Source organism: Macaca mulatta, chromosome 4 (genome assembly GCF_049350105.2).
Source record: "Macaca mulatta isolate MMU2019108-1 chromosome 4, T2T-MMU8v2.0, whole genome shotgun sequence".
NCBI lineage: Eukaryota > Metazoa > Chordata > Mammalia > Primates > Cercopithecidae > Macaca > Macaca mulatta.
The window spans coordinates 43973283-43986833 of NC_133409.1; the positions used below are offsets into that span (position 1 = coordinate 43973283).

Sequence of the window (13551 nt, forward strand, 5' to 3'; positions counted from 1 at the left end):
TACCTAGCCAGGCTTGGTGGCTCACGCCTGTAATCCCAGCACTTTGGGAGGCCGAAGCGGGCGGATCACCTGAGGTCAGGAGTTCCAGACCAGCCTGGCCAACATGGTGAAACCCCATCTCTACTAAAAATACAAAAATTAGTGGGGCGTGGTAGCGGGCCCTGTAAGCCCGCTCCTCAGAAGGCTGAGGCAGGAGAATTGCTTGAACCTGGGAGGCGGAGGTTGCAGTGAGCCGAGATTGTGCCATTGCACTCCAGCCTGGGTGACACAGTGAGACTCCGGCTCAAGAAAAAGAAAAAAAAAAGAAGCCTGTTATCCAGGAATGCGTGTGAGTCTCTAAGCCTGGGAGGAGCCCCAGGCCAGCATGACTCTCCTGGCTCCCAGGGAAGAGGGAGCTTTGCTGGATTTAGTTTTCAAGTATTATGTAGTTCAAAGGAAGCAAAGGCTATTTTTAAAAACCATAAAATTTGGCCGGGCGCGGTGGCTCAAGCCTGTAATCCCAGCACTTTGGGAGGCCGAGGCGGGTGGATCACGAGGTCAGGAGATCGAGACTATCCTGGCTAACATGGTGAAACCCCGTCTCTACTAAAAATACAAAAAACTAGCAGGGCGTGGTGGCGGGCGCCTGTAGTCCCAGCTACTTGGGAGGCTGAGGCGGGAGAATGGCGTGAACCCAGGAGACGGAGCTTGCAGTGAGCCGAGATCAGGCCACTGCACTCTAGCCTGGGAGACACAGCAAGACTCCGTCTCAAAAAAAAAAAAAAAACCATAAAATTTAAGAGTGGCATCCCATTTGCAAGCACTTAACTCATTGTGTGTAGGGAACACTGTGGTTGGGGCTGAAGGCAGAGGCTTCTGAGGGCCTCCTGCAGGCACAGTACTGAGTTTTCAGAGATGCCAAGACCTGCCTCCAATAACCAAGTTTCCATTCAATCTTCAGGAAAGAAGTGTTGTAGAAGACGATTCTTGGGACACAAAGTCCAGGCTCAGCAAAAATGATTTAAATTTTGAAGCACTGATTAATCTGGTAAGCTAATTATTACATAATGTAAATTTACCACTGGTTTTGCTCCTGACAGTGAAATTTCAGCCTTTATTCTGGTTAGTTCTTTGTTTTCCTTGAAAATTTCCCTTTGGGGGATTAAAAGAAAAACCTCAAGTATAATTAGAGGTAATTCAGCTGGCAGACTTATTTTTCAAATAAGCCCTGGACTGAAAAGAAGTTGAGCCAGAAGGACAGCAGTGTAACCATCTTTTTTTTTTTTTTTGAGACGGAGTCTCGCTCTGTCGCCCAAGCTGGAGTGCAGTGGCCGGATCTCAGCTCACTGCAAGCTCCGCCGCCCGAGTTTACACCATTCTCCTGCCTCAGCCTCCGGAGTAGCTGGGACTACAGGCACCTGCAACCTCGCCCGGCTAGTTTTTTGTATTTTTTAGTAGAGACGGGGTTTCACCGTGTTAGCCAGGATGGTCTTGATCTCCTGACCTCGTGATCCGCCCGTCTCGGCCTCCCAAAGTGCTGGGATTACAGGCTTGAGCCACCGCGTCCGGCCCAGTGTAACCATCTTGGAGCAAAACCAATCTGTATGTTACTCCCTGACTTTCCTCTGTGATACTAGGATGTCTTTTAAAGAAATGGCAAGGGGACAAAGCCTCACAGTTTCTAATTAATCTACCAACTTATAGTCTGACTTCAAAAGTTGAGTCTAATGAACGCAATGTCTAGGGCTCCGTCTTTCTATGTCAAAGGTAAAGTGTGGAGGAAGCTGCAGCCTCGGCAGAGGCCAGTCCCATCCTGTGTAGCCCAGGGCATGGCACGTTGTTTTGTTTTCTTCAACACACTTATTATCACCTTTCATTCTCAAAATCCTATAAAAGACACATTCCTAGCCACATTTTATAGACAAAGGACTAGAGTTAAGAAAAGTTACATGGGGGAGAAAAAGTCAAATGACTTCCCTAAGGCCAGACAATTGGGCAAGAAAAATCTTAAGTCCTGCAGCCCTGAGCTCAGACCTGGGGCTCTCTCCCAGCCCCAGACACCCTCGCTGTATCCGTCTGCTGCAGACAGCGCAGGCCGTGGAGCCCCAGGACATGGGTGCCCACTCGCCCCAAACCCATCCCTAGGAACTCCCAGGAGGAACGTGTTGCATAGAGCAGGGGATATGAGGGTGTCTCATCTGACCATTGGTAATAATACCTGACAGTGGTTTCAAGATAACAACCAAAGGTTTGACAATGAAAACCTTAGTTCAAAATGATTATAAATGTTGGATAACTCCAATATTTAAAAATATATACATATAGAAATACACATATAATATTAAAAAATAATATGGGCTGTAAGCCCACTGACAAGTGGGATGCAGATGTATGTTTTACCTCATTAGATATGTCTAAATAGGTAGTCTATACAGACCATGTGTTTGGAAAATAAGAAGAGTTTGGCAGCTCATGCTTGCAATCCCAGCACTTTGGGAGGCCAAGGTGGGTATATCGCTTAAGCAGAGGAGTTTGAGACCAGCCTGGGCAACATGGCAAAACCCTGTCTCTACAAAAAAAAAAAAAAAAATTAGCCTGTTGTGGTGGCTACTCTGGTGGCTGAGGCAGGAGGCTCGCTTGAGCCTGGGAGGTCGAGGCTGCAGTGAGCCATGATTGCACCACTGCACTTCAGCGTGGGTGACAGAGGGAGACCCTGTCTCAAAATAAAAAACTGAAAAAAAGAAAAGTGTGTTTATAGTATTTCAACTACAGTGAGTTCTCTCAGTTTTCTCTTATTTTTACATTATAATTCCAGTTAGTGAAATTATGGTTAACGCATCTTGGTGAAGATCACATAGCATTACACATTTTTTCATTTTAAACAAGACACTTATTTAAACAACAGGGTGCTTGACTTGAAGGAAAAACTATCTGGGAATCATTTTTATCAACTAATTGATCCTCAGTTAAAGACAGATTGTCCTACATATAAGAGGTAGGTACAGAAATGTTATAAAATTTGCCCTTCATGTTACAATGATAAATGAAAAACATTAGAATTCTCCAATTGAACAAGGTATGCAAGGATTTATATATATATATGTATATACACACACACACACACATATATATACACATATATATATGACTATTGGTAATAATACCTGACAGTGGTCTCAAGATAACAACAAAAGGTTTGACAATGAAAACATATATATATATATATATATATATATGTATATATTGCTGTTGTTAAAACAATGAGAGCAAAATAACAGATTGGAATATAAAGATAACTGCTGAATGTGCATCCCATGAAGGGAGAAAAGAGGTGTTTTTTTTTTTTTTTTTTTTTGAGATGGAGTCTTGCTCTGTCGCCCAGGCTGGAGTGCGGTGGCACGATCTCGGCTCACTGCAACCTTGGCCTCCCAGGTTCCAGTGATTCTCCTGCCTCAGCCTCCTGAGTGGCTGGGATTACAGACATGTGCTAACAGGCCTGGCTAATTTTTGTATTTTTAGTAGAGACAGGGTTTTGTCATGTTGGTCAAGCTGGTCTCGAAATCCTGACCTCAGGTGATCCAGCTGCCTCGCCCTCTCAAAGTGCTGGCATTACAGGCGTGAGCCACTGTACCTGGCCAAGGAGGTCTTTTCACAGAAGCATTTTTCACCTTCTCATCTCCATTTGTGTTGATCAACACGTATCATTAGCCACTAATTTTTTAAAAAATCCTTGTGCACATTCATCAGTTAACCTTATGTACAATAAAGGAATGGTGAAGGAAATGAAAGAACAGAGAAAACTATACTGTAATAGTTAGGATGTAGTGGAACCACATTGCAGTTGAGAATGCACCCTTGGTCTGTAAGAATAGCCTCTGGCGTAAAGTAGCGGGTTCTCTTTTTACTGGACTCCTCCTTCTGCTGCTGAAACACATCAATTGCATATTTAACCTCCATTTCCAATTTTGCAGGTGTTTCTGTTTCACTGATTGGCCATCTGACAAATTGGAATCTGATCCACCTCATTGACAAGCCTTGCTTGTCATTAGTTTACTAAGTGTACTAAGTAAGCTAAGTTTACTTAGTTTGCTTAGTGGTTATTACTAAGTGGTGTATGCCTGTTAATCTTAAATTGTACCAAGGAACCATCCTGCTCACCACCTTAAAATGAATGTGAGCAGTTCTGACTTGAGCTTTCTGTTTACCATGGTGAGTGCTGGAGTTACCTCAGGTCTGCACTGAATGAGAACACAAGCAGCACCAGGAGTGGCAGAAGCAGTACTGTCATATTTTATTGGGGGCAGTGTGGGGTATATTTAGGGCTGGAGGGAAAATAATAATCCTAGGCTCAAATTGAAGGACATTATGTTTTTGAAATTTAGATATTATAGATTTTCTGTTATAAAGATGCTCATTTTATAGCTTTTGAAACATGCAGATAAAAGAAAAAAAATATCTAGTACCAGCAATAAAAAGTAATTTCTCTCTCCATATAAACATAGCACACACAACATCAGGCTATGGAATTTCTTTAGGCTAGTGTATGATTTTCACCTCTGCATTAAAAAATAAAACAAGAGGCTGGGCATGGTGACTCACACCTGTAATCCCAGTGCTTTAGGAGGCTGAGGTGGGTGGATCACAAGGTCAAGAGATCGAGAACATTCTGGCCAGCATGGTGAAACTCTGTCTCTACTAAAAATACAAAAATTATCTGGGCATGGTGGCATGCACCTGTAGTCCCAGCTACTTGGGAGGCTGAGGCAGGAGAATCACTTGAACCCGGGAGGCGAAGGTTGCAGTGAGCAAGATCGCACCACTGCACTCCAGCCTGGACTAAAGAATGAGACTCCATCTCAAAAGAAAAAAAGTAAAATAATAAATAAATAAAACAAGAGTTGGAAATATAACATAGCACATCTGGCAACCTGGCTAGCCAGGAGAGATGGGCTCATAGCTCCAAGTCTATCCTTAATACTGAAGTTAGATCCTTAATACTGAAAGAAGAGCATATGCTTCAGATTTTTCATATGTCAGTTGGAGAAGCAAACTAGCTAATAATAAAAAGCTGTCTTCACCTGTTCATGCTGCTGCAATAGAATACATGAGACTGGGTAATTTACAAAGAACAGAAATTCTTTATGAGGCTGGGAAATCTAAGATCAAGGTGCTGGCATCTGTCAAGGGCCTTCTCTTGGAGTACTCACATGGTGGAAGGCAAGAGAGGACCAATTCCCTCTGCCAAGCCCCTTTCTAAGGGCACCTGATCCCATACATGAAGGAGGAGTCCTCATGACCCAGTCATCTTTTCACGGCTCCACTTCTTAATACTGTCACATTGGCTACACCTGAATTTTGGAAGGGACACATCCAAACTAGCAGAGGGCTAGCTCATTTCAGTTTTTCTATTTGCAGGATAATCAATAAAACAGTACTTGAAAAAAGAAATAGGAAAACAAACAAGGGTAGACAAGCCAAAGGCTTCCTCACTAGACTGTAACCTCCATGAAGACAGGACTCTGTCTTGTTCTCATCATTCCATGGCCAGCACCAGCATAAGATACCTAATATTGATTTGGATGGACAGATGGATAAAAGTAAATTTTCAAACTGCCTTCCTTTAGATCCAAGATTAAAATTCCCCTCTCTACTTGGCCATCAGGCTGGCCTGATATGAGGGGCTCTCTGGTGATACTGGGGACAAGTGATGGACAGCGGGGTCCTCCACAGCCCCCTGTGAAGTCCCCTTCAACCTGAACAGCACAAACCAGCAAGGGGTGGTGGGGGGGAGTTCTCCATGTAGCTGCCTGACTGCTCAGCACTTCTACTTCTCCATCACTGACTTGAGTTCTTAACACTTCTCTACAGGAGAGAATACTCCAGAAGGATTCAGCAGAAAAGCGAACTAGAGTTGTCAGGGAACTCTTACAGAGTGAGAGAAAATACGTGCAGATGCTGGAAATTGTGAGAGATGTTTATTTCGCACCACTGAAAGCAGCACTGTCATCAAACAGAGCAATTCTGAGTGCTGCCAATATCCAGATCCTTTTCTCTGATATTCTACAGATTTTAAGTCTTAACAGGTAAATCCAGAATATGTATTTTTTTAAGTATTCATTGTGCACTGAGAAGAGCCCATACTTTAATGTTTCTAAAGCTGCATGGAGGTGCAATGATGCTCTGCCCCTCTTAGGGACCCTGATTATAGCAGAGAGATCATCATCACATAACCTACCGGGCTGCAACCAGTAGTAATTCCCAAGGACACCCCTTCCCTGGTTCCTAGCCATGGCGCAAGGAGTGGCGTTCAGGACCTAGGCTTTTTGTAACCCCGTGGTCCCCAACCTTTTTGGCACCAGGAACCAGTTTCATGGAAGACAATATTTACACAGACCAGGGGTGGGGGGAATGGTTTCGGGATGATTCAAGCACATTACATTTATTATACACTTTATTTCTATTATTATTACATTGTAATATATAATAAAATAACTATACAACTCACCATAATGTAAAGCAGTAGGAGCCCTGAGCTTGTTTTCCTGCAACTAGATGGTCCCGTCTTGGGGTGACGGGAGACAGTGACAGATCATCAGGCATTAGATTCTCATAAGGAGCATGCAACCTACATCCCTTGAATGTGCAGTTCACCACAGTGTTTGCACTCCCATGAGAATCTAATGCTGCTGCTGATCTGGAGCTCAGGCAGTAATGCAAGCAGTAGGGAGCGGTTGTAAATATCAATGAAGCTTCACTCACTCAACCGCCACTCACCTCCTGCTGTGCGGCCGGGTTCCTAACAGGCCATGAACCAGAACCCATCCACGGCCTGGGGGTTGGGAATCCTTGCTGTAACCAATAGACAGTCCATGCAAAAGACAGCAGGAAGGAGGAGAGCCATATACTCATTCTTAATCAGCAATGTTCAGTTAAGCAACGGGAAAAAACCAGAAGGATTTAATGGGATTAAGCCACCAGGACCCTTAGCTTAGAAAGCCCAAGCTGGGGGTCAATTTAATAACAACATATTTTCAAGTGCCTAACATGAGAGAGAAAAGTGATCATTTCTGCCTGTGGTAAAGGGAGGCAACCTGAGTATGTGCTTCCCCGATGGTGACTCTCTAGGTAACTTGGAACAAGTTCCTTCCTCTCAATGGGCCCCAGTTCCTACAGTGAAGAGGTTGAACTAGGCCTCTTCCAGTGTTGAAGGCCTCTGATAGATGACTGAGGGATTTTCTTAGAGCCCTGGGGAAACGGGCCAAGCAGGGACTATGGCACTCCCTGTTGAAGACAGTGGAGCACTCCCCTCTAAAAACTGTAACAACTTTCACCCACCTGCCTATCTGGAGGCAAGAGACTGGGACATCAGGCGGCAGCTGTATCGTGGCCAGTGTGTGGTTCTGAGTCAAGGAACTGAGGTGAAGAGGTGGGATTCTACCCCAGCCAACCTATCCCTGTTCCCTTTCCTGTCAAATCTGCACTTCTCTGTGTTAAGAAGAAATGACTTGACCAAAACCCTACTGTAAAGGACTAGGCTGAAAATGCCCGTGCTGATGACAATGGATATTTGGGTTTGTAAGTTATCTCAAGTGAATATTTCATGCGTATGCTCTTCTCATACCACAGGCAGTTTCTAGATAACCTGAGAGACAGACTACAGGAATGGGGCCCAGCTCACTGTGTGGGAGAAATAGTCACGAAGTTTGGAAGCCAGTTGAACACATATACCAATTTCTTCAACAATTACCCTGTCATTCTGAAAACTATTGAGAAGGTAAATGAATTTCAATCCCATCATTCTATGAGACCTGAGCTAGAAAGGAAGTTATGTGTGGAACCCGAAAGACCAGCGTTAATAAGAAAGGCTTCTCTGCTCTTAGCTCCCAGCTCTCTTCCCATACTGTGACCTCTGAGGACAGGAACCCTGACTTAGGGGCTAGCACAATATTTGACACCTAGCATTGCCAGGAACTGTTCTTGAACTGAACTCATCCTCATACAAACTACCAGGGTTTCACCTGCCCCAGATACCCTCAGCTTACAGGAAAATGCTCCACAATTGAGCTTGGAATCCACTCTGCTACTACAATCCTGTGTGTCCTTGACAAGTTCACTCTCTCATGTAGAAAATTAATCATCCACAGCTTTTTTGGAAGAACAGTCAATTTCTGAAATGTCACTAGGAAGTAAGGAATGCCTTGATCTTACATTTCTTAGAGAGTAAATTATTAACAGTTTTTCCTTTTGCAATTTCTGCCATTATTTACTCTGAGCAGGAATATCCAATTCCCTTCTATACCACCTGCTGCTCTTGTGGGGATCCCTTCTGCTGGGAATAAAATCCCTCTCTCTTCCCTCCTCATTTGGTATCGAAAGCCTAGAAAAGGCTACCTTGTCACATGGCAGCACACTTCTGCCAGAGTCCACTGTCACCACTCATCTTCACTGAGGCCTGCAGGAAAGTCCTGTGAGCTGGGAGGCCTCTGGAGGGCTCCTGCTCTTGACAGCTTCCTTTGTAGTATTCCTTCCCCCTACCCAGGGAGTCTAGTCACTGCTGGATAACTTGATGATTCAACAGTTACATAAATAAGGTAGTTTCATAGGACTGACTTTGGCGACAAGAATTGGAGCAAAGCATCACATGGTATCAGGAACACACTGGTGCCTAAATTTCTTTAGCTATAGATAATGATGCCTATTTCACTAGCACAGTGTGTGCATACAAGTAAGTATTTAGCTTAAATGTTAGCTATTTAGTTGTGGGGTTTGAGACAGGGTTTCCCTCTGTCACCTAGGCTGGAGTGCAGTGCCATGATCACAGCTCACTGCAGCCTCGACGTCCCCAGGCTCAGGTGATCCTCCCACCTCAGCCTCCCAAGTATCTAGAACTACAGGCATGTGCCACCACACCTGGCTAATTTTTTTTGTATTTTTTTGTAGAGACCGGGTTTCACCATGTTGCCCAGGCTGGTCTTAAACTCCTGGGCTCAAGCAATCCGCCCAACTCTGCCTCCCAAAGTGCTGGGATTACAGGTGTGAGCCACCATGCCAGCCAATGTTTGTTAGCTATTAATCTGATTGAAATCCATAAATATTTCACTTGGTCTTAGCCGAAAGTCGGAGAATGAAATCATGAATATTTGATTTCTAGAAGTTAGCACTGCCAACATCTTTTAGGCATGGAAAAGGAGGTAACCTCACAGGTGCTTTAATAGTGATAAATGAATACATTTTAAAACAGATAAGGTAGGTGGGTGGCTCACACCTGTAATCCCAGCACTTTGAGAGGCCTAGGCAGGCGGATCACCTGAGGTCAGGAGTTCGAGACCAGCCTGGCCAACATGGCGAAACCCCGTCTCTACTAGAAATACAAAAATTAGCTGGGCATGGTGGCGGGTGCCTGTAATCCCAGCTACTCGGGAGGCTGAGGCAGGAGAATCGCTTGAACCCGGGAGGCAGAGGTTGCAGTGAGCTGAGATTATGCCACTCTACTCCAGCCTGGGTGACAGAGCGAGACTCTGTCCCAAAAAAAAAACCCCAAAAAACAAAAAAACAGATATGAAGTACAGTGGAACACCTGTATAATAAATATTACTATGGAAAACATAATTAATAGAAGCATTAAAGGTGAATACCATTAATAGTCAAGATCTTACTACACTGAAATAACATTTACTGTGTGACAGCCACTTTATGGATAGGATTGTTTTTTTCCCACACCACAAGCATTAGAGATGGTATCTATGTTACAGATGAGAAAACTGAGGCTCAGAAAAGTTAAGTAATTTGATAAGGTTATATATTTGAGTTATTCTCATTCAAATCCAGGCCCACCTGGTTGCAAAGTACATTCTTATTTGTCTATACTTATTAAGTTCAATGAATAGGGTCAGGTCTATGTATAATTAAAACACATTTTTTTTTTTTTTTGAGACGGAGTCTTGCTCTGTCACCCAGTCTGGAGTGCAGTGGCGCGATCTCGGCTCACTGCAAGCTCTGCCTCTCAGGTTCACGCCATTCTCCTGCCTCAGCCTCCCGAGTTGCGGGGACTACAGGCGCCTGCCACCACGCCCGACTAATTTCTTGTATTGTTAGTAGAGACAGGGTTTCACCATGTTAGCCAGGTTGGTTTCGATCTCCTGACCTCGTGATCCGCCTGCCTCGGCCTCCCAAAGTGCTGGGATTACAGGCTTTACAGCCACAGTGCCCGGCTGACACACATTCTTAACATACTAGGAAGACACCAATGGCACTGCTAATAGTCTAATTGGTTAGACATCGATGTTGCCCTTTTGCTTCAGGCATTCCATAGATCACGCTTGCTCAGTGGAACAGTGGACTTTATAACTATCTCATAAAGTTTTGACAAAATAATCCTCACCTTTTAGTGCAGAGAAATGATACCAGCATTCCGAACTTTCCTGAAGAGGCATGATAAGACCATTGTTACCAAAATGCTGAGGTATGTTCTGAGGGAGAGCACCGCAGGGACCCCCCCAGAGAGGGCATTCCTGGGCCTTCAGAAACCAGAGTTCCTTTCTCTATGCCTCATACAGCCTGCCGGAGCTGCTGTTGTACCCATCCCGAAGATTTGAAGAATATCTTAATCTTCTCTACGCTGTCAGGCTTCATACCCCTGCAGAGCATGTTGACCGTGGGGACTTGACCACTGCAATTGACCAAATCAAAAAATATAAAAGTTATATAGATCAGGTTGGTTGCTGATAAGAATCTGCATCCTTTAAACATGTTACAATGCCTTTGTGATACTCCCACTCAAAGAGTCTGAGACACCTTATCTTCTTGTGGGGTTCTTTGCTTTAAAGTCTTTCATCCTTTTAATGCTAAATCAACAGTGTGTTCAGTGATTTCCAACACTAAGGGCATCTATTCTAAGCCAAGCAACATGAGACAATGTTTTCAGATATTTGTACAAATACAATAAAATTTTTATGAAAGTTTGAAGAATGAAGTATTTGGACTGATTTTTTACACAACTAAAAGGCAAAAAAATAAAAAATAAGTAAAATCCTTTGTTTCTGAAAGTACTTTTTTGTTTGTTTGTTTGAGACGGAGTCTCCCTCTGTCGCCCAGGCTGGAGGGCAGTGGCGCGATCTCAGCTCACTGCAAGCTCTGCCTCGTGGGTTCAGACCATTCTCCTGCCTCAGCCTCCGCAGTAGCTGGGACTACCGGCGCCTGCCACCACGCCTGGCTAATTTTTTGTATTTTTAGTAGAGATGGGGTTTCACCGTGTTAGCCAGGATGGTTTCAGTCTCCTGACCTTGTGATCCACCCGCCTTGGCCTCTCAAAGTGCTGGGATTACAGGCGTGAGCCACCAGGCCCGGCCTCTGAAAGTACTTTCAATGCATTAATTAGCTTTCCTGCCTCAGTGAGTACGATGGTCATAATTACTATCTGAAGAAGTAATTAAGCACCTTGGAGACAGTACTATCATTCTGAAAATATTATTGTATTGTGCATACTGTAAATAGGCATCTGGGCTGAATGTAAACTGCTAACATATTTTTCCATGAAGATACTTTTTTGCATCCAATTTTGTCACTTGCCTTTGTTTTAAAACATTGGGTACAGAGAATTGGTTTTTTTTTTTTTTTTTTGGAGACAGAGTCTGGCTCTGTCACCAAGGCTTGAGTGTAGTGGTGTGATCTCGGCTCACTGCAACCTCTGCCTCCCTGGTTCAAGCAATCCTCCCACCTCAGCCTCTTGAGTAGCTGGGACCACAGGCAGGCGCCACCATGCTTGGCTTTTTTTCTTTTTTTTGGTAGAGATGGGGTTTCACCATGTTGTCCAGGCTGGTCTTGAACTCCTGAGCTCAAGCCATCTGCCCATCTCAGCCTCCCAAAGTGCTGGTATTACAGATGTGAGCCACTGCACCCAGCCCAGAAATTGGAAACTTTCTATTATAACATATGGAAATACCAAGCCCTGTATCAAGTGCCATAAAATATTTTAATCTATTTCTTTTATGAATAAAAATGTCACAATTTTAGTTTGCCTAAAAGTACTTTTTTTCCCCTAGATGAAGCAAAACATCAATATGAAGGATCATCTGTCAGATATACAGAGAATCATCTGGGGATGCCCTGTATGTATTCTTAGGAACTTGCTATATCTCATGCTCATGAATACAACCCCCAATCATTGGCAAAAGGAGACCTACAGACCCCAAGGCAGCTACTATTTGTGGAATGCCTGCTACGTGCCAGGCACTGCCACGCCCTCCCATTTCACATCTTTCTTATCTGCAAGGTTGTTCTATAAGAAGGGGCACAAGTGAGCTTGCCCCTATCCCATAACTTTTCGATAGTCTTTGTTCCTTTATTGGTATTACTGTGATCACGATGCCCTTTGAGGAAAGGGGCCATGTGTTCTACTTACTTTCTTTTTTTCCGAGACGGAGTCTCGCACTGTCGCCCAGGCTGGAGTGCAGTGGTGCAATCTCAGCTCACTGCAAGCTCCACCTCCCAGGTTCACACCATTCTCCTTCCTCAACCTCCCGAGTAGCTGGGACTACAGGAGCCCACCACCACGCCTGGCTAATATTTTGTATTTTTAGTAGAGACGGGATTTCACCATGTTGGCCAGGCTGGTTTCCAACATCTGACCTCAGGTGATCCACCCGCCTCGGCCTTCCAAAGTGCTGGGATTACAGGCGTGAGCCACTGCGCCCAGCCCACTTCTCTTTCTGAATAGTTCCCTTCTTATCCCCCAACCCCCAACTTTGTTTTTGATATTAGGAAAGCACTTACAAATAAAACTATAATTTCAGTAGTTTTAAAACTTTGACAAAAATTACTTTTTTTTTCCCTTAAATATAGTTTTCTTTGTCAATACTGTGGTCTAAGAAAATCTGTTTCATAAACAGTGAAAACATTCACTTTTTCATGTTTGAACTGTGTTTTACTTAACATTTGCATATTCTGGGATATAAAATGGTTTGCAGTAGTAAGTTTTTTTATTTAAAAAAATTTATATGTGCTTCTATTTTGTTTTTGATTTATAGACTCTATCAGAAGTAAACAGATATCTAATTAGGGTACAAGATGTAGCCCAACTTCATTGCTGTGATGAAGAAATAAGTTTCTCTCTAAGGTAAACAATAGTTAACTATCCTAAGGCTGTGGACACCTTCCAAGCAGGTGACTGTCTTACTCATCCTGTAGCTCCAGCATTCAGTACAATGTCTGACACAGTAGGTTTGAAATGAATCTGCGCATTAGACTGAAAAGTTACAGACAACTCCCTCTGAGATAGTGTAGGCTATTTTATCACCATGTTCGCATTCCAGCCAGCTACTGGGTAGAATGGGAGAAGAAAATTGTCCCTGCCAGGACCACAAACTCCACATAAGCAGGCATTCTAAAGGTTGGTCACTTTCCTTTCTTTTTTTTTTTTTTTTTTTTTTTTGAGATGGAGTCTCACTCACTGCTGCCCAGGCTGGAGTGCAGTGGTGCAATCTCCACTCACTGCAACCTCCGCCTCCAAGCTATTCTCCTGCGTCAGCCTCCCTGAGATTACAGGCACCCGCTGCCATGCGCAGCTAATTTTTG

At 43.9% G+C, this 13551-nt stretch overlaps 1 protein-coding gene across 4 annotated transcripts in view; it reads left to right on the plus strand.

The window, feature by feature from the left end:
• Window positions 1-13551, plus strand: part of ECT2L (epithelial cell transforming 2 like) — a 110995-nt gene that overhangs the window by 77453 nt on the left and 19991 nt on the right. For 2 of the 4 annotated variants that reach the window (XM_077999470.1, XM_077999469.1), the window contains 6 exons: window positions 941-1027; window positions 5848-6062; window positions 7606-7753; window positions 10368-10441; window positions 10536-10692; window positions 12021-12781. In XM_077999470.1, coding sequence (XP_077855596.1) covers window positions 941-1027; window positions 5848-6062; window positions 7606-7753; window positions 10368-10441; window positions 10536-10692; window positions 12021-12278 — 939 coding nt within the window. In that variant the 3' untranslated portion in view covers window positions 12279-12781. Of the gene's footprint in view, window positions 1-940; window positions 1028-5847; window positions 6063-7605; window positions 7754-10367; window positions 10442-10535; window positions 10693-12020; window positions 12782-13004; window positions 13241-13551 lie in introns of those variants that run through there. The other 2 variants (XM_015137347.3, XM_077999472.1) reach the window with 2 other exon arrangements.